The following is a 19,599-nucleotide window of genomic DNA, read 5'->3' as shown; positions in this document are numbered from 1 at the left end:
AGCTGGGTCATGCTTAATATTTAGAGGTTAAAATCTCCAGCTGACCAATGACAATTTCATAGTAGGAGAATTATGCATTAAAAAAATAAACAGTAAATGTTTGTATGTTATACCATAAGGTGTAGGCTGCTACCAAATCTGGCACATGAAAACTATTCACAATAAACAAAATTCTATTCCATAATTTCACCACAAATCTTGAAATCATACCTGTTTCCATTTCAAAACCTTTTTTATTATATCTGCCAAGATGTCCACATTTTGAGTACAGCGTTAAAAACTACTGCGCATCATATGACCCAATGGCTTTGGGCTTTGACATTTCCTCACACAAACTCTAAATAAGGGAAAACTCAGCTCATGGTATTATTCATTCAGTTCCAGCAGTTCATCATGTTGCTGGAATGAGCAGTAACTAACTTCAACTTAGAAACACTACTCTAAGAGCCTGTTCAGAATAATGTGACTTTCTATATGCAATATATAATCTGTCTTCAGAGCTCTATTGCAACAAATGTGTTGATCTCAGAAAGATTTTCTGATCAAACTGAAATTGAAATCGAACTAGCTCTAGATAGTTTGTTTAAATAATAAAAATTATATTAGCACTATTTTCCCAATTCAGTAATAAGCATTTGCATTTTACTTGGTATATATATTTTGTATATTGCAATATATACCAGATATGTATTTTAACTATAGCTAAAGATAATTATTTTGTCTTTATACTACTGTACCTTATCATTCTGACAGACATGCCAATCCTGTTAACACAGATATCAGTCAGAAGGAATTTTGTCAATTGTGTAACTAATATTTTATAACACAGTGCAACACAACATAGTTAACGGGAATTATTACACAAGTCATGATTTGGAGTCATTTTAATAGGTACAATCTTATAAAGAAAACATCTTAATATTTAGTGCAAAATCAAAATTTTCAATAAATTTATTCTAATTGATTTTCTTGGAATTTTTCTCTACTCGCATCACAGTGAAAACTGCTTATAATGAGGTTTGTGGATCATTTCCAAAAACATCAGTATTGTTTTGGACAGTTTTCAACATGCTGATCTGGATTTATTGATGAAACTCAGAACATTCCTTTTCTGTAGCGATGGATCAGCTCCGACACGTCATCCTTACACACCTTTATCCAGCCGTCTTCCCTCATGTGATACACTACACACACAAACAAACACACAAAATCCCCAAAACACAGCGATGAGTAAACATATACACACACAACAACTAACATACAACTAATAAACAAATACTTAGAAATTGTATGAAAACGTAACCTAGAACTGTATCATACAAAAAAACACTGTGTGTACTCACTGTTGACCACCCCTCCAGAGTAAGCATCTCTGTGTGTAGCATGTGTAATGCCTCGACGGCCGAGCTCATACGCCTCCTCTACTGTCATGTCTTCCCTATAGCCGCTGTCCACCACACCGTAGGCATAACTATTTCCACAGCCAGTAGAAAACATACGACCAGACAGACGTGTCCCATTATCATCCACATAGTACAGACCAGGACCCTGCAGAACACACAATGTGTTTTTTCTAACATTTGGTTCAGAATAAAATGGCACAAATTACAGATCTGACCAGCAAAGATGCAAGAATTATTTCTCTGGCATTTACACATCTGCCCAAGATTTATTAAAAGACATAATTAATTTTTTCAGAGATTTTTCCATTTGGGGATTTCCATCTTGTGACATACAGTGGGATGAAGAAGTGTTTGCCCACCTCCTGATTTCCTATTTTTTTATATGTTTGTCACACTTAAATTTTTCAGTTCATCAAACAAATTGAAATATTAGACAACGACAACACAAGTAAACACAAAATACAGTTTCTAAATTACAGTATTTCTTATTAAGCAGGACAAAAAAACAGACCTACATGGCCTGAGTGAAAAAGTGATTCCCCACCCCCGTTATAACAATAATTAACTCTGCTGTATCGTGCATCACATCTTTGGAAAGCTGAGTTAAATTTCTTCAGCCACACCCAGGCTTGATTACTGCCACACCTGTTCTGAATCAAGAAAACACTTAAACAGGACCTGCCTGACAAAGTGGAGTAGACCAAAAGATCCTCAAAAGCCAGACATCATGCCGCAGTTCAAAGATATTAAGGGAACAAATGAGAAGCAAAGTAATTGAGATCTCTCAGTCTGGAAAAGGTTATAAAGCCATTTGTAAAGCTGTGGGAATCCTGCAAACCACAGTGAGAGTCATTAGAGATGGGGCAAAAATGGCCTACATATAAGGGTGGGTTTTGATTATTGATTTATCAATTAAAATCAATTAAAATAAATTCTAGCTTGGATAACATGATCTCAATTTATTAAAATCCTGAATTGATTTTTAAATATAAATTTATTTTGCCTGAAATGCCAGAATCTCAGGTTAAACCTCACAAAATTTCAACAACCACCAAACAGCTAAAACAGTAAATGAGAGCAGGAACACGGATTCTGCACAAAGACGTAAACACAAAACGCGGACCCGCCAACGCATCAGAATCAGTGAGATGTCGCCTTTCTCACGGACACGGTCGGGGCTGAAAGCCGACAGCTCGCAGATTCTGATGTGTCGGCGGGTCCACGCTTTGTGTTTACGTCCTTTTTGCACTAGATTCACGATAAAAATCACACTTCATGCACAGCTCTCTCTCTCTCAGGAACAGTTTCCCATCTAAAATTCTCTGTTTTCTGCATTATTCGCTTGCTTATTACCCACCAGTCTACCGTTGTTTACAGCGCAGTCGGCCACTGTTTTTTTATTTTTATTTAATTGACTTCTGAGAAGAAAGCCTCATTTCTGCTATTCAATACTAAACAATTTTAAACTTCATAAAATTAGGCAAAATTGCAAAATGCTTAGCTGTTTCTCTAATAAAAACCTCTGTAACTTCACTTCAGCAGCATCAGGTAATGTTCATATGTCGATTCATGGTTTTCTTCCATTTTTGTTCTACTGCAGAATATTTATAAGGTTATCTGCTATAAAAAGCCAGGCCAGGAAAATCTCCTTAATTTTTTTCTGTGTTTTATCTTCAGTTTCTTTGACACAAAGGCATCTGCTGTGATGTTTACACCTTTGATAAAGTCTCGCAAGTGTCAGCTTTCTTTTTATAGATATAAAAATATGTATATGTACTGATAAGTATTCAGAATTATAATATTCCTGACTGTCTGAGGCAAAATTTCCCTGATTCAAATCGAATCGGGACCTTGTGAATCTGAATCGCATCGATTCTAGAAATCAGTGACGATACACAGCCCTACCTACATAGCCAAGTTCTAAGACAAAGACCACTGCTGAGCAAAAAGAACATAAAGGCTCAACTCAGTTTTGCAAGAAAACATCTCGATGATCCCCAAAACTTTTGGGAGACAAAAGTTTAACTTTTGGTGTGTGTCCTGTTACATCTGGCATAAAAGTAACCCAGCATTTCAGAAAAGGAACATCATACCAACAGGAAAACATGGTGGTCATGTGATAGTCTGGGGCTGTTACTGCCGCCGGACCTGGAAGACCTGCTGTAGTAAATGGAACCATGAATTCTGCTGTCTGCCAAAACATCCTGAAGGAGAATGTCCAATTATCTGTTTGTGACCTCACGCTGAAGCGCACTTGGGTTCTGTAGCAAGTCCATCTTTGAATGACTTAAGAAAAACTAAATGAAGGCTTTGGAGTTGTCTAGTCAAAGTCCTGACCTGAATCTGATTGAGATGCTGTGGCATGACCTTAAAAAGGCAGTTCATGCTCAAAATGCAAATGCGATCACAAATGCTTGATTGCAGTTCTTGCTGCTAAGAGTAGCCCAACCAGTTCTCTTTCATAGCATTCGTTTCGTGTCTCACTATGGGAACGCCTCCTGCGTGACCTCATCAGAAGCTCAAATACCATTACGCCAGCCTTTACAGGCTGGCTAGGTGATGCCCATGTCAGGAGGGGCTAGTGCCTCCCTATATAATAGCCTGACATAGCGTCAGATGTCATTCAAAAACCTCTTCTCGCTTCTCACAGAAGCCTGTAGACAACTGTGCGATTGGGTGCTAAAGCTAAACTGTCCACAGATTCGAGTGAACAACTCGGTCGCCGGGCGCTTTGTTCCCAGCTTTTCAGTTGTCCACTAGCATACAAGCAGTAGCAATACTGCTCTGTTACTAGTGCTGGTGCCAAGTAGCAATACTTTCACCCAGGGAAGTAGCAATATTTTCCGAAAGCGAAGTAGCAACACTTTGCTAATAAAGATACCCCTAGCTTTACCATCAGGTAGCAATACCCCTCAACGCTAGCGGTCTTTTTACACATTGGGTAGCAATACCTGTAGAAAAGTAGCAACACTTTTCACCCCACGTTAGCGAAGAATAGCAATATTCTCCGCACTCGGTGTCAGTCTCGCTAATGTGCGCAACCCTCTAGCTAACCATGGCTACGGCTGCCAACGAAGTTGCAAAACTCTGTCCTTGCGGCAAGAAAATTTCTGCCTGGGATACACACCCCGTGTGTGCGGCGTGCCTGGGTTTATCCCACGCTCAGGCCGCCTTGACACCCGCACAAGACTGTATCCACTGCGCGGCTTTCCCACGCAAGCTACTCCGCCGCAGGCTAGCTCGCCAGGCTAACCTGTCGGGCGGCGACCCTTTGCTGTGTGAAGCTGCGGCGCAAGGAGACACTGAGATGCCCGATGATTTGGCCGCAACGCCAGGGCCGAGCTGGGCAGAGGCAGACCCCCAGCCCATCGCGACCGCTTTCCCGTCGCTGGAGGCACACGGAGATCGTGAGCTTTTCCCTGATGCTGGAGTCATCTGGGGAGGAGATGCCAACGAGGACAGAGATGAGTCGGCTGACTCGGAGTTCCTGCTGTCTGTCTCAGGCACAGGGGGAAATATTCCACCCCCACCCAGAGAGGCTAGCTCTATGGGCTTGGCCCGTGAGTGGTTTAACCTGAACACAGTGGGGCTCCCTCATAGTGTTATCGATACTATTCAGTGTTCTAGAGCATCGTCCACTAGGACGCTATATGAGCACAAGTGGCGTCTGTTTGAAAGCTGGTGTGTAGAATCACAGACCATCCCTTTTCAGTGCTCTGTGGCTGTGATTCTGTCATTTCTTCAGGCCCTGATTGATAAGGGTAAAGCCTTCTCCACCATTAAGGTGTATTTGGCGGCGATTTCGGCCTGCCATATTGGTTTTGAGGGGAGGACTGTTGGCCAGCATCCCTTAATATGCCGTTTCATGAAGGGTGCACGGCGTAAATTGCCTACATCTAGGCCGTTGGCTCCATCGTGGGCCCTTCCCACAGTATTGGCTGCGCTCTCCTGTTGCCCATTTGAACCCCTGGAACAGGTTGAGTTAAAATTTCTGTCCTTGAAGACGGCTCTATTAATTGCCTTAGCTTCTGCTAAACGTGTGGGAGAGATCCACGCTCTCTCAGTGCATCAGTCATGCATTCAGTTCTCCTCGGATAATACGAGGGTCAGTATGCGGCTCAACCCTGCCTTTGTCCCGAAGGTGGTCGGCACATGTTCCCCTATAGAACTGCTGGCCTTTTGCCCACCGCCTTTCTCCTCAGAGGAGCAACAGCGGCTGCATACCTTGTGTCCAGTCCGTGCTCTGCGCATTTACATGGACCGAACCCAGAGTGTCAGACAAAGTGACCAGCTGTTCGTGTCCTGGGCTAAACCACATATGGAAAAGCCTGTGTCTAAACAGCGCCTCTCCCATTGGATAGTGGGAGCGATTGCCCTGGCCTATACTAGCAGGGGCCTTCAGCCCCCTGCTGGCTTACGTGCGCATTCCACTAGAGGTCTGGCAACCTCATGGGCTCTCTTTAGGGGAGTTTCTATTCAGGAGGTGTGTGCAGCTGCATGCTGGACCTCACCTCACACATTTGCTAGGTTTTACAGGTTAGATGTGACGGCGCCTAACCTAGCACATTCAGTCCTCAGTGCAGGTTCTTCCCAGGTGGGGGCTTCTCACCTGTGAGGTGCTGTTGGGGACAGTTGTCTTCTTAACAGGCATGTCTGGCAATCCGGGAGTCAGTATTTCTCCCATAGTGAGACACGAAACGAATGCTATGAAAGAGAACTTAAGGTTATGTATATAACCCCGGTTCTCTGAGTAGCATGAGTGAGTGTCTCACCAGACCGCCCTCCTTGCTATGGAAGCGAGGAAGAGGTGGGCTTGTTTTGAATGACATCTGACGCTATGTCAGGCTATTATATAGGGAGGCACTAGCCCCTCCTGACATGGGTGTCACCTAGCCAGCCTGTAAAGGCTGGCGTAATGGTATTTGAGCTTCTGATGAGGTCACGCAGGAGGCGTTCCCATAGTGAGACACTCACTCATGCTACTCAGAGAACCGGGGTTATATACATAACCTTATGTTATTAGGTTTAGGGGACAATCACTTTTTCACACAGGCCATGTAGGTTTGGATTTTTCCCTTAATCATAAACACCTTCATTTAGAAACTGCATTTTGTATTCTGTTTGTCTCATATTTACATTTTTTTGATAATCAAAAACATGTAACTGTGACAAACATGTAACAGGGGTAAACACTATTACACACCACTGTACAGATATATAATCAGCAACCTGACTTCACCTATTTTAAACCTTATCCAGGTTAACTTTAAAGTGACATATATTTCAATTAAGTAACCGTTTCATCAGCAAAGCAGCCATTGTTGATATTTGTCCACCGTGATAACATGAACAAGACAGGAGACATTTTTACCTCAGATGTCCAAGTCATTTCTAATATGTTTTTCTCATTAAACCTTCTGCCTGACTTGTATCCCACACATATACTACCTGCTTGTCCCATCCACAGATCATGCTTCCCATAGAGAGCCCCATTCCTCTGTAACCCAGCATCATGTTGGACAGAAGCTTAGATGCAGCAGCCACAGAGATCCGGTGGTTGTTTCTCAGCCTGTACAGCCTGAGGGAAAGAATAACAACACAGGACCAAATTACTATCAGAAAAATCAGCTAACCACTCAAGCCTGACTTGTGCCTGTAGCCCTTCTTAATCCATTCTGCTGACCTTTGGAAGGGTGCTGGGTATGATGTAACATTCTCTCTAGACATTTTGATATTTTTGAAAATTTTACACACTGTTTAACACTCATTAGTCAAATGAACACTTACATCAATCTTTTTTTTTAAACTTCAAACACTTTGGAAAACCTTGTAACTTCCTTAAGTGTGTGGTGGGGTGTGGTTTGTGGCTCATCAGTGGGTTCAGTGTGTGGTGTCAGGGGAGTCTTGACACCACACACTGAACCCACTGATGAGCCAGAATACTTCTTACAGTTCAGGAACTGTAAGAAGTATTCTGCTCTTTTGATGGTTTAAAATATGGGGTTTGATATATTCAAACTGGACATACCTGCACTCTTTGGCCAGGAGTCTCTCCCAGTGCTGGCAGTCTGCAGCACTACCTGACATGGTGCCCAGCAGGTAAGAGTTGATCTCTATCACCTTGTTGGCATCTTTTGATGCTGCAGACACATGACAAATGGACTGATTCAGATACAGGAGTTCACTGAGATTCTCTAAACAAGCAACGCATGTTTTCCTGTTGCTTGAAACCAGAATTTGAAGTTGTCATTCATGGACAATATTACTTGTTTCTCTTTTCACCAACTACTGAGCACAGATTACTGCTTTGGTGAACATCAATTCTCTGAGAGAAGAAAAAGATGTTCGCTGTCTGTAGTATGACCTGTTTTCTTATGCAGATCATCCAGAAAGTTAATTCTTAGGTTTTGGTAAGTGAAATTTCACTATTTTATATACAGGTCCTTCTCAAAAAATTAGCATATTGTGATAAAGTTCATTATTTCCTGTAATGTACTGATAAACATTAGACTTTCATATATTTTAGATTCATTACACACAACTGAAGTAGTTCAAGCCTTTTAATTGTTTTAATATTGATGATTTTGGCATACATAACTCATGAAAACCCAAAATTCCTGTCTCAAAAAATTAGCATATTTCATCCGACCAATAAAAGAAAAGTGTTTTTAATACAAAAAAAGTCAACCTTCAAATAATTATGTTCAGTTATGCACTCAATACTTGGTCAGGAATCCTTTTGCAGAAATGACTGCTTCAATGCGGCGTGGCATGGAGGCAATCAGCCTGTGGCACTGCTGAGGTGTTATGGAGGCCCAGGATGCTTCGATAGCGGCCTTAAGCTCATCCAGAGTGTTGGGTCTTGCATCTCTCAACTTTCTCTTCACAATATCCATTCATCTCCATAAAGTTTTTCAGCAGATGGAAGCATGAAGTGCTCCAAAATCTCCTGATAGCTAGCTGCATTGACCCTGCCCTTGATAAAACACAGTGGACCAACACCGGCAGCTGACATGGCACCCCAGACCATCACTGACTGTGGGTACTTGACACTGGACTTCAGGCATTTTGGCATTTCCCTCTCCCCAGTCTTCCTCCAGACTCTGGCGCCTTGATTTCCGAATGACATGCAAAAGTTGCTTTCATCCGAAAAAAGTACTTTGGACCACTGAGCAACAGTCCAGTGCTGCTTCTCTGTAGCCCAGGTCAGGCGCTTCTGCTGCTGTTTCTGGTTCAAAAGTGGCTTGACCTGGGGAATGCGGCACCTGTAGCCCATTTCCTGCACACGCCTGTACACGGTGGCTCTGGATGTTTCTACTCCAGACTCAGTCCACTTCTTCCGCAGGTCCCCCAAGGTCTGGAATCGGTGCGTCTCCACAATCTTCCTCAGGGTCCGGTCACCTCTTCTCGTTGTGCAGCATTTTCTGCCACACTTTTTCCTTCCCACAGACTTCCCACTGAGGTGCCTTGATACAGCACTCTGGGAACAGCCTATTCGTTCAGAAATTTCTTTCTGTGTCTTACCCTCTTGCTCGAGGGTGTCAATGATGGCCTTCTGGACAGCAGTCAGGTCGGCAGTCTTACCCATGATTGCGGTTTTGAGTAATGAACCAGGCTGGGAGTTTTTAAAAGCCTCAGGAATCTTTTGCAGGTGTTTAGAGTTAATTCGTTGATTCAGATGGTTAGGTTAATAGCTCGTTTAGAGAACCTTTTCATGATATGCTAATTTTTTGAGACAGGAATTTTGGGTTTTCATGCCAAAATCATCAATATTAAAACAATGAAAGGCTTGAACTACTTCAGTTGTGTGTAATGAATCTAAAATATATGAAAGTCTAATGTTTATCAGTACATTACAGGAAATAATGAACTTTATCACAATATGCTAATTTTTTGAGAAGGACCTGTATATATTTCTTAATACTAATTACTCTATGTCTGTGTGTGGCGCCCTGTATAGTCTATGCGGGCAAGTTGCTAACACTGGCTGGTAACTTATCAAAACACAGTTACTTATCACTCCAGAAAATCAAGATGGTGGCAGTGAAAACGCTAAAGTGGATGCTTCAAGATGAATAAAAGAAGATCATTCTCTGCTCTGTAGAAACATTTTCACATTTTTGTAAAGTTAGTTTCATAAACAATGGGCGTACACAATAAATAATATAGAGCTCTTTCTTTACTTCTTTGAATTAACAAGGTTTATTTGAAATGGTATGGTATTAGTATTGGTATTATTAGTTGTGTATTCTGACCAGTTAAATGAGAAACTATAGCTTAACATACTTTACTTGTTGATTCAGTAACACAGTATCCCTATGCAGACCCTTCTAATAGCCTGTATCAAAATGTTATTATTTGTATTATTCAGCATGTTTCCGTTGGACAAGAGCAGAATATAAAGAAACATCTCCACAGACTGTGCCCCAATGTACAAATCTAAGATTAGGAGCAAAGTCTATCAGCAAAATCAGTGAAATCTGGAGTTAAATATTGCTTTTATCCTGGACAAACATTTAATGATTACACTAACCTCACGAATGAGGCCAATTATATCTTTGGAAGCATGCTTGACTATTTTTTAGGTTCTTAACAGATGATTTCCACCGTTTCCTTAACCTTTACTTTTGCTTTTTTCACTTATGGAATTAGAAATGAAAAATTTAAAATTTAATCATAGATTTTCAGACATGTTTTTGTGGTTGGCAAACTGCAGACAGACTCTACCAGTTATTCATCATACCTAGGTAGTTTCCTGCTGAGGCTCTGGAGTCCACTGCCACGATGACTCCGTGCTTGAATTTGAAGGCCAGGGTGGTGGTACCGTGGTTCATTTCAATACACACACCTCCGTCATGGTTGCAGGACTTTAGAAACCCTGAAGGCTGTAATGAAACCAAAAAGGGAACTTATGGTCTGTAATGGGTCTGAGTATGCTAAACAGAAAGTAAGAGACCATATCTAGCATATGTAAAATGAAATTAAACAGATCATAAACCCAAACTTTATCCATAGACCCTAACATTGTGAAGGTCTCTGCTTACAACAACAGAAGCGAAGAGACGCGTAAAGCTTTATAACACCGAGTCTGATGTTTGGATTCTGTAGCTGATTTAAAAAGAGGGAGAAATGTTAATATCATACTCACGTCTACACCCGGAGGGACAGCAAACTCCTGGGTTTTAGTGCCAAAGTTGTAGTGGTTGGTTCGGTCTACAAGATGCGTCAGTCCTGCTGGAAAAATCTGTTCACGGAGTTCACAATATTTTTTATAACCGCTCACATCAAAAATAGCCATCGTGTGTCCTAAAGTTGGGAGGAATTTAACTTTGTATTTAACACAACGGCCTAAACATCAACCAAACGACGGCGAAGTCGATCCATTCGCAGTACGATGGATTTCCTCGTAGCTTACGCGACAAAGAAATCGAAAGTGAAAGTTTTTAAAACTCTTCATCGGTGCAGGCTTTTTTTTTTTTTTTAATTTTCACATGAAACAAAACATCTACTAGCAATAAGTAATGCTCTGATAATTCCTCCTGAAATCCCATTAACCTAAAAAAAATTGGAATCTTAATATTCTATCGAAGTTCAACGATCAATTTAAATTTCAGCCAATAGGAAGGCTTTATTCTTTTACACAATCAGTATCTTAGCGGAAGCGCAGCCGACAGGTTTTCGAGATAACAGCGCAGATCAGTGACATTAACGCATTCAATCAAATACAGCATTTAATGTGTTTAATTAATGGTGTAGAAGTAAATGTAACATTCCTGTCGTATTATAACTGTTATTATTAGTTCATGTCTGTTGTTTGGTGGTTCAAATACCACAGTGTGCTTAAAAATAATTAGAGAAAGAAACACTGGGAAGCATCATAGTGTATCATATATTTTATTGAAAGTTTTTATCAGCAGTCAAACCCATGAAACCAGTGTCAGTCACATGTTTGCCACATTGATCATTTATGTGTAAATCCTGTGGTTCTGTGCTGAAATTCAGGCCGTCTCCATCTTCTGCACAGTTTCCTGCACAATCTCCAGCTTTAAGGGGACGACTTTCTCTGTCAGAATCGGTGTTGCTCCTGGTGGATATTTGTATTTTGTTTTCCTAGGAGGAAGAAGAAAGATAATCTTAAATTTTCTATGCTGGGAAACTGTTGTACACACAATACATGTAATCCAAATACACACTTTCCCTTGTATCCCTGCATAATAAGAGTGGAAACCAATGTGCTGTTATAATCACATATTAGGAGCTTGGAAAAATATTTTTACAGCTTTTACAACAGCCATCATGTGCTGCATGTACAGCATAAATGAACAGACAGTCAGGGTTAAATACTCAAGTCAAACTATAGTTTTGTGTTTTTAACTGATATATTGTTCATTTTTAAGTTTCTTCTCCTTTTTAAGATCATGAATGAAGTCATACTGATACATATGTACCTCTTGTCTTTGTACTGTGACTCCCGGTAGGGTCTGATGTAGTCCACTCCTTGTTTGGTGATCACACAAATGTCGATGTTGTTGCCTGAGCCGAGGTCATTCATGATGCCTGCTTGAATAGCAGCTCGCACCAGCTCCTTCGCCGGCTCCAGCTGAGAGAGGACAGAAATTAAATGAAGAAAAAAGCAAATAGAACATGAAGCAGAAAAAAGAGGCAACTGTGAGCTTTACAATCCAGCTGCAACAACTTCCAGATGGCTGCATGCATTTTCTGATAGTTGTGAAAGACACAAAGGACAGGGATGAACTGTTTTAAACACTTTCTCAATAATTATATAATTACAGTTTGTAATTAATTCCCTTTTGTCCTGCCACACTGCAGTTAAAGATCCACAAAAATGAAATGAAATAATTTTTTGATCAAGTTTAAATGAGCAGCTGTCATTTCACAGTATTTATACCACTTTTTTTGTGTGTGTGTTTTATTTCTGGTGTACCTCTAAGTCAGGTTTGAACCCATCCTCTAAAATCCCAAGAGCAGCCAGATCCCCAGATCCTGCATGAACACAAAGTAAAGTCAGCTAAACACAGACTGTATGTATTCTGTGAGTGAATCAAATACTTGTATAATGTAATTTATATTAGTAACAACAACCCATTGCTGACATTTTTATATAAAGCAGCTCTTACATGCTGGACTGAAGAGCCAGAGACAAAAGCATTACAGAAACACTAACCAAGAATCCAATAAAAAGACTAATACTTTTACTGAAAGCAGTTATATCACATACCCATTGAAAGGTAAGGCACCTTATTTACACTCCCATATGGTCCCACAGTGTACAGGTGGTTTCCAGTACAATCCACTCCCCCGAGTATAAGATTGGCCCCAATTTGACCGTGATACCTGAGACCAATTATATATCATTAACACAAACTTCTATTACTAATTTAAAAATCGTCACTAATGGTAAACTCACCTCCACGTTCTAAAAACACACCTGAGTGTGTGCAACACTCACCTGTAAAGCATATCCTGCAGTATGTTAGTGGCCATGACGACACGAGGGTTCCTCCCGCTGTTCAGAGAGTAGATGGTGAGGTTGGAGGACAGAAGGTCGGTGGTCTTTTCTGTATCTGCTGCTGTACCAGCTCCACAACAACTACAGACACACAGAGACAAAGAACAGATGAGTTAAAAGATGAAAAACAAAAAATAAAGGATGAATTAGCAATGGGAGGACTCTGTTCTTCTCCCACAGCAGCCGTAATATCACAGAATATCATCAGTAGCATGAAGCTATTGTAATCTACTACAGCTGCTTCGTTTGAATGTTTTATATGAACAGAGGATGCTATCTCATTCTTTTCTCTCCACATGTAACAATGTATTAAATTGCTTAAGAATAAGTTTAAAGTATAAGTGTGAGTTAATAGTAAAATGAGCTGTTCAAAGAATAAATGACAGCAGTTTACATGAAACAACTGGATGAAAATAACTGTGAGAGAGTCAGAAGTTATTTCTCTGCTAATGAAACTTACTATATATTTGGAGAGATGTAATGGATTTTAGCGCACATTTTGTCGGCCACCACTTCACCAGATGTAGCTCTGGTATCTGCTCCCAGCACCACCCCATCCTGTAGAAACACAGTCACTTGAATCATATTCATGTGCCTGACAATCATTATGTTAACAGCTCCATAAAGTAAATGTTCATAGGAATATTCTTGCAGACCAGCATTCAAATAGCAATGCAGTATTTTAGGCAAAAGCAGACTGAAATGCAAATTTTTAAAGCAAGAAATGATTAAATCTAAGGTAAATATTTAGCAAATGCTGGGATATTGTTTGTCTACTGCATTTATTTTTTTTACGTCATTCATTACATGCTATTTGTGGGTTAGGGTTAGGCAGACTTTGAGTGTAATGCTTTGGAGAATCTCTGCTCACAGCACCATGCGAGATAAGAGCCTTTGAATTAAGCAAAATAAAACCGTTTGTAGTTTAGTGTTTAAGTTTCTCTAGTAGAATAAATACAAAACAAAGGCAACCATGGGAAAGAGTAAGTTTGGTATTCTTTTAGAAACAGTGGTTTTTGTTTTTGGACTAAAACACACAAAGTTATTGTTTTTGTTTATTCGTGTTTTTGTCCGTGCAGTGTCCCACAGATATACTCACCTTGAACACCACTCCTGCGATGGTGGTCCCGGTTTTCATAGGTTTGGGAGTCTGTGCTCCATGAAAGAGACCCTCTAATGCAGCGTTTCTATAAGGAGGAAGATGAAGAGGAGAGAGAGGAGGGGTCAGGGGTGCTGAGTGTGTGGTGCGTGTGTTTGTGCTGGGCTGGGGTAAAGCAACTTTTCATTAGCTACATGTTGAAAATAGACTTGTAATAACCGTGAACAAAGGACTTTTCATTGTCTGCGATTAATCTGATATAAAATCAGGAAAAGTTAGTTTCGTTTTTGATCTCGATGTAAGTTCAGTCTTACCGACGGTTTCATTTGATTTCCTTCCTCACTGATTCAGTCTGCAGCTCTGAGAACATTAAAAGAAGCTCTTACCTTCCCGCGTTGTCAAAGTTAAAGCCAGGTGCGGGAGTTTCGAAGACATTTGCTAGCGCCATTGTGGAGGTGAGTGCGGCTCGTCTGCGCGTCTCGGAGCGCCTGAGGTCGCTGTTCCGAGCGTCAGCTCTTCCTCTCTTTCGATTTTGGAGTTAAAATGGAGAAACACTGCACGGACTCACGAGTCAAAGGAGTCAGCACGGGGGTAAGTAAACCTGCACCAGGTAACGAGTGTTTTTATCTAAAGATGAAACACAGAAGTCATCGTGTGTAAAACAGGAGGTTTGAACATTAGACGATGTCGTGTTTGAACAGGTGATGCGTTTACCTGAACACGAAGCTAAAACTAACTGAAACCACATCAACTGGTTATTTTACTAATAATGATATCAGTAAATGTTAACTTCTAAACTATGAGCTCGTTTGATTTTAGAGTTTTTATGCAGAAAACTGTCAGCTATACTTTCATTTTCACAGCCTCATCCTTTTCTGAACTCCAAATCCCAGAATTCATAGCGTTCCTCAGTCTTCATGAATGACCAGGAAAAATAATGTTGTTATGATGCGGTGTACCTCAATGATAAGTTAGTCATACTTGTTTAAAAACTATCTCCTCTCCTCCCGCAGACCACCATCCTGGCGGCCGTTTTTGATGGCGGGGTTGTGATTGGTTCAGACTCCAGAGCTTCAGTGGGAGAGTAAGGGTTTTAATTTATGCAGTTTAACTGTAAATTAAAACATAATCGCACTGCAGGGACGCTCATTCACTCCCTGGTTTGGTAAACGTGGTAAAGAATAAAAATGAATCTGCACAGTGGTCTGTGCTGATACAATTTAGTACTTTTGTTTTCATCCGTTTCATCGCCACCGAAGACAGTACCTTATTTTCCAGTATAAACACATCTGCACCAAAATTTTATTTGTATAAAGTTTAATCAAATCTGGTTTTGTAGTTTTTGTGTAATTTTACTGACAAGTGAAAAAATAATCACATACACTGGGTCCCAGGCTTGGGCCACTTTTATACTTTCCTGAGGGTCTGTTTGGGTGATTTTTGATGTAGATTTTGTCATCAAAGGGATAGACAGCTGTGGACACCGTGGACAAGTAGCTATTGTTATTTTTATTGTTATTTTCAAGGCCACATGCTTGCTTACAGTAGGCAGGCAGAGCATGGAGCGTTGTGCTCCACCTTTAAAGACAGAATGTAGGTGTCTTGGTCCTAGATGGATGTGAAACAGTGGTGCAGGGCAGGGGTATGTTAAGGTAGTCATGGAACAGCACCAGCACCCCCTGAAATGGGTTGACCCCCTGCCAGTGCCAATGGACTGTTAAACCTACAGTGCCAAACTCATTGGATAAGACCATGAATAGGCTTAGTATAAATTTAAGCAAGTATTTTTACTCAAGTACTTTACTGAACTACAGGTTTAATGTTATTTTACTGAAAGTGTTTCTTATAAACCCAAGTAGTACGATATAAAAATGCTGGCAGCAGTGCCCCTCAGCACTGGAATAGGTGCACCTCTGGTATAAATGTGAAAATCCTACATTACCTCATTGTTGAGTTATCGCATTCACATACTCTGATGTTCACACCATCTGCTACAGCCACAGATTACCCATCTCCATGCTGCAACTATGTGTGTTGTGTCTATGTCAAACACTGAAACACTGTTCATTCCAACTTTCTCCTCAGGGAGTATGTATCATCTAAGACCATCAACAAAGTGATTCAGGTTCACGACCGGATCTTCTGCTGCATAGCTGGTTCACTTGCAGATGCTCAGGCCATCACCAAGGCTGCAAAGTTTCACCTGTCCTTCCACAGGTATGCGCACAGCACAGGTTTAAATTACTTTGCTCAACAATTCAAGTCCAATGAGGTTTGTGAGATCACAATAATGAGAGAATCCACCTTGCCAAACTTCAGACTTGTAGGTTGTATCTGAAACACAAATGTTTGTACCAGTCAGCCTCTGCGGGCATGACCAAAGTTGTTCTTGTCCCCAATTGCTCCAAAGTTTAAGTGTAAGCACTGCAGTAGCTTCAGTTAGATCTGAATTGGAAAGTATTTCTTTATTTGAAGAAGAGAAATAAACTACAATAATGGATTTTCTCAGTGTAATAGATGCTGTTTTTAGGCTCATTTCCCAACGTGCTTTGGCAACAGTTTAATTTATCAGTGGGCTCCGTTGAGCTAATGATACCTGGTGATTGATATTGAGCCCACATTTCTTTATATTTTGCTGGAAAATGTTCTTGAATTATTCAAACATTTTTCTGAACATCACATTAATGTAAATACTACATTCAATCATATTAAAATAACAGTTGGCTGTGTCTGCCTGTTCTCACTCTTCTGCAGTGTCCAGATGGAGAGCCCTCCACAGGTGATCGCAGCAGCATCCGTGTTGAAGGATTTGTGCTACAAAAACAGGGAGGAGCTGCAGGCTGGCTTCATAACAGCAGGCTGGGACAAGAAAAACGGACCACAGGTAGGAGATCTCTGTGAAGACTGTCAGACATCTCAGAAGAGCTGATGAGCGAGCTGCTGCACTAAGATCTTCTCCATCTCTTTCCAGGTGTACGTTGTGGCTCTTGGCGGGATGTTGATTAATCAGCTTGTTACCATCGCCGGCTCAGGCAGCACTTATATCTATGGCTACATTGACGCTAAATACAAACCCAACATGACGAAAGAGGAATGCCTGCAGTTTGCCACTAACGGTACCGTTTTTTCACCATGTTTACATCAAGATGTTAAAATATTTTGCGGGGAAATTGTTGATTGCATGAAGAGGAAAAATCACAGTACAGGAGAAAATGATTGTTCTTGGAAAATGTTTGCTGGGATTGTGATGAATTTAACATAATTGAAAAATATTTATACATCAATTTAAATTGAACTTTTAACCACATCTTACACTCTTAAGCAGGAGATTTAGCTTAAAGAAATGATCCTAAATGATAAATAAACTGGTACTCATGCAGTGTTTTTCTGGACTTTTACTACATGCCACACACATTAGACTGAATCATAAGCTTTGTGTCAAAATGCAGTTGCAAAGGAGACTTTACATATAACTTTATATTTCATATGTAGTCTTTATATTTTATGCAAAAACTACTTTTCAAGGTTTCTGTATTTAATTATGAGGAAACAGATCAAACATCCAGAGTATCAGTACTTCTTTCTGTTACTCTTTATCACAGGTATTAAATTGGCATTAAAGTTTTTCTATGTAGACTGTGATATATAACATGATACTGAAATTCAAATTTGGGTGTAAAATTGATTTGGTTGCTCCTGTAGTTATTAAATTGTTTTTTTTTAAAGCACAAAAATTCAACCCACCCCTGTGAAGCTGGAGGGTCTGTAACTCAAAAAATATCTAATACACACATATAAATCTTATATATAAACTCACGTTATTGTAAAAAAAAAAAAAAAAAAAAAAAATCAGCTGTTTCTGAGTGGGAGGCTTTCACTGGTGTTATGATGTTATATAAAAATCAAACTTTGTGTTTGTTGGTGACACAGCTGTAAATGTTAGAAGTTGTATATATGCTGGAAACTGATGACTTCTTACTGTTCAACTCAAATAATATTTTTATTCCTGCCTTTCTTCCTCTCCTGCCCTCTTTTTGCTTCATCCTTTTCTCTCCCTGCTCACAGCTCTTGCTCTGGCCATGGGCAGAGACAACGTCAGCGGGGGTGTCGCTCACCTGGTGGTGGTAACAGAAAAGGGGGTGGAGCATGTGGTTGTACCTGGTGACAAGCTACCCAAGTTCCACGATGAGTGACCGCCTTCGTTCCTCCTACCATCAAACCAATGAAATCAAAGAGCGGTTATTTGGACGCTGGATTTGTATTACCTGTTTTGTCTGTTTAGGATGTAACAAGTTAAACACTCAACTGAAGTCAGACTCCTGAAAAACAAGTTATTTCTACTCAGTGAAGACGTTGTGGAAATCTAGAAACACTGCTGTAAAAACAAGTCTTTATTACTGAATTGCAAGCAGTCAGAGGTAGTTATACAGAAATCAACTTTCCACCCTTGTGACCAAACATCAAGTTTTTGTGGGGTTTTTCCATGTCAGAAAAAATAAATAAATAAAAAATAAAATATTTCCATTTCCAAAATTCTTTCTTTTTGTCTTTTCTTGCAATTGTTGCTGTTGTGGTGCTCTTTCAATATTGTAACTGTGTGATTGTAAGTGACAATAGGATTAATAATAACTTTATTTGTATAGTCCTTTTTAAAACAGAGTTACAGTGCTTCACTGTTTGAGTTAAAGCCACACATTGAATTAGACATGCTCAAACATACAGACACATAAAAAGACACTTATAAAAATCTATAAAAATGTGTTTTCATCAGTCATTTGAAACAAATCAGAACAGTCTGAAGGATTGCAGTTTGACATGAGGTATGGAGGACTGAGAGGTGCTTGTGAAAAGTGAAAGGCAGAAGAAAATTAAAGTGTGTTTAAAAGTCCAAGATGATTGAATGACTGTAAAAGTTTGATTTTTAAAATATTTCTGAGGTGAAGAAAATAAGTCTGAATGAGCTTTTAGTGTACGTGAAATTCAAAATCCAGATGTTGGTGATGATTTGATGTTACTGGTGAGGGACCAATGTACTGACCAACCTCCTTAGAGAAACTGTCTGGGCCTTTACAGAAAAGTGCAGCTGTGTGTCATCTGAATAGCAATAGTAGGAGATTCTATCAAAACCAGAAACCTAGCGGTAACAAATAAACATAAACAAATAAACAAAACTGGTCCAGGGATAGACCCACTGGGGGACTCAACATAAGAGGTGCAGATGAGAACATACATTGATTTACATGATTTCTAAATTATCTGTTTGATAAATAATCTGTTGATAAGAGTAGCATGAGCAACAAAGGCTGCAGATAAGTTGATCAGGTCTAAAATCTAATGTTCACCTTCATCTGAGCGCGTTAGAATAACAGTAATTTTCCATAAAACTGTTTCAGTGCTGTGGCTTTGTCTGTAAACAGACTGGAATTTATCAAAAATGTTGTTTCTTTCAGTGAGCTGAAGGAGCTGATGAGCAACAACTTTCTCAGAGATTTTAAACATGAGTTTGGTAATTGACCTGCAATTATCTAAAACTTTGTGATCTAAGGAGGAAAGATGCTGGCTATTTA

General features: G+C 40.1%; 3 protein-coding genes across 4 annotated transcripts; 1 reads left to right on the top strand and 2 right to left on the bottom strand.

The window, feature by feature from the left end:
- Positions 1-213: 213 nt before the first annotated feature.
- Positions 214-10,850, bottom strand: psmb8a (proteasome 20S subunit beta 8A). Its single transcript, XM_065470329.1, has 6 exons — positions 10,552-10,850; positions 10,147-10,288; positions 7,432-7,543; positions 6,852-6,981; positions 1,344-1,548; positions 214-1,184 (listed from the first exon to the last, which is right to left on the bottom strand). Exons 1-6 carry the CDS (start codon positions 10,699-10,701, stop codon positions 1,096-1,098), a joined length of 828 nt encoding a protein of 275 aa, XP_065326401.1. The 5' UTR covers positions 10,702-10,850; the 3' UTR covers positions 214-1,095.
- A 441-nt stretch (positions 10,851-11,291) lies between these two features.
- psmb13a (proteasome 20S subunit beta 13a) lies at positions 11,292-14,517 on the bottom strand. Of its 2 annotated transcripts, none has more exons than XM_065470327.1 (8): positions 14,419-14,517; positions 14,033-14,120; positions 13,394-13,491; positions 12,874-13,014; positions 12,643-12,758; positions 12,349-12,407; positions 11,852-12,003; positions 11,292-11,513 (listed from the first exon to the last, which is right to left on the bottom strand). In XM_065470327.1, exons 1-8 carry the CDS (start codon positions 14,478-14,480, stop codon positions 11,402-11,404), a joined length of 828 nt encoding a protein of 275 aa, XP_065326399.1. In that variant the 5' UTR covers positions 14,481-14,517; the 3' UTR covers positions 11,292-11,401. The 2 variants fall into 2 exon arrangements, with proteins under 2 accessions (XP_065326399.1, XP_065326400.1); XM_065470328.1 differs by having other exon boundaries at positions 14,347-14,449.
- On the top strand, positions 14,461-18,519 carry psmb12 (proteasome 20S subunit beta 12). The gene is made up of 6 exons (XM_065470332.1): positions 14,461-14,623; positions 15,046-15,116; positions 16,118-16,249; positions 16,787-16,916; positions 17,004-17,148; positions 18,098-18,519. Exons 1-6 carry the CDS (start codon positions 14,576-14,578, stop codon positions 18,223-18,225), a joined length of 654 nt encoding a protein of 217 aa, XP_065326404.1. The 5' UTR covers positions 14,461-14,575; the 3' UTR covers positions 18,226-18,519.
- The last annotated feature ends 1,080 nt before the right edge of the window (positions 18,520-19,599 follow it).

The sequence above is a fragment of the Pelmatolapia mariae genome, linkage group LG22 (genome assembly GCF_036321145.2).
Source record: "Pelmatolapia mariae isolate MD_Pm_ZW linkage group LG22, Pm_UMD_F_2, whole genome shotgun sequence".
In the NCBI taxonomy this organism is placed as follows: domain Eukaryota; kingdom Metazoa; phylum Chordata; class Actinopteri; order Cichliformes; family Cichlidae; genus Pelmatolapia; species Pelmatolapia mariae.
This window is presented reverse-complemented; position numbering and strand designations above follow the sequence as displayed.

Bases quoted from the DNA above. Each gene is read 5' to 3' on its own strand.
- psmb8a (XM_065470329.1), bottom strand. From the start codon at position 10,701: ATGGCTATTTTTGATGTGAGCGGTTATAAAAAATATTGTGAACTCCGT. The intron at 6,982-7,431 runs GTATGTCCAGTT...TCTTTCCCTCAG, and splicing joins CTCCTGGCCAAAGAGTGCAG to GCTGTACAGGCTGAGAAACA. The intron at 1,185-1,343 runs GTGAGTACACAC...TTGTGTGTGTAG, and splicing joins CTCTGGAGGGGTGGTCAACA to TGTATCACATGAGGGAAGAC.
- psmb13a (XM_065470327.1), bottom strand. From the start codon at position 14,480: ATGGCGCTAGCAAATGTCTTCGAAACTCCCGCACCTGGCTTTAACTTT. The intron at 13,492-14,032 runs GTGAGTATATCT...GTGTTTCTACAG, and splicing joins TCGCAGGAGTGGTGTTCAAG to GATGGGGTGGTGCTGGGAGC. The intron at 11,514-11,851 runs GTACATATGTAT...TCTTCCTCCTAG, and splicing joins TCACAGTACAAAGACAAGAG to GAAAACAAAATACAAATATC.
- psmb12 (XM_065470332.1), top strand. From the start codon at position 14,576: ATGGAGAAACACTGCACGGACTCACGAGTCAAAGGAGTCAGCACGGGG. The intron at 16,250-16,786 runs GTATGCGCACAG...ACTCTTCTGCAG, and splicing joins TTTCACCTGTCCTTCCACAG to TGTCCAGATGGAGAGCCCTC. The intron at 17,149-18,097 runs GTACCGTTTTTT...CCCTGCTCACAG, and splicing joins CCTGCAGTTTGCCACTAACG to CTCTTGCTCTGGCCATGGGC.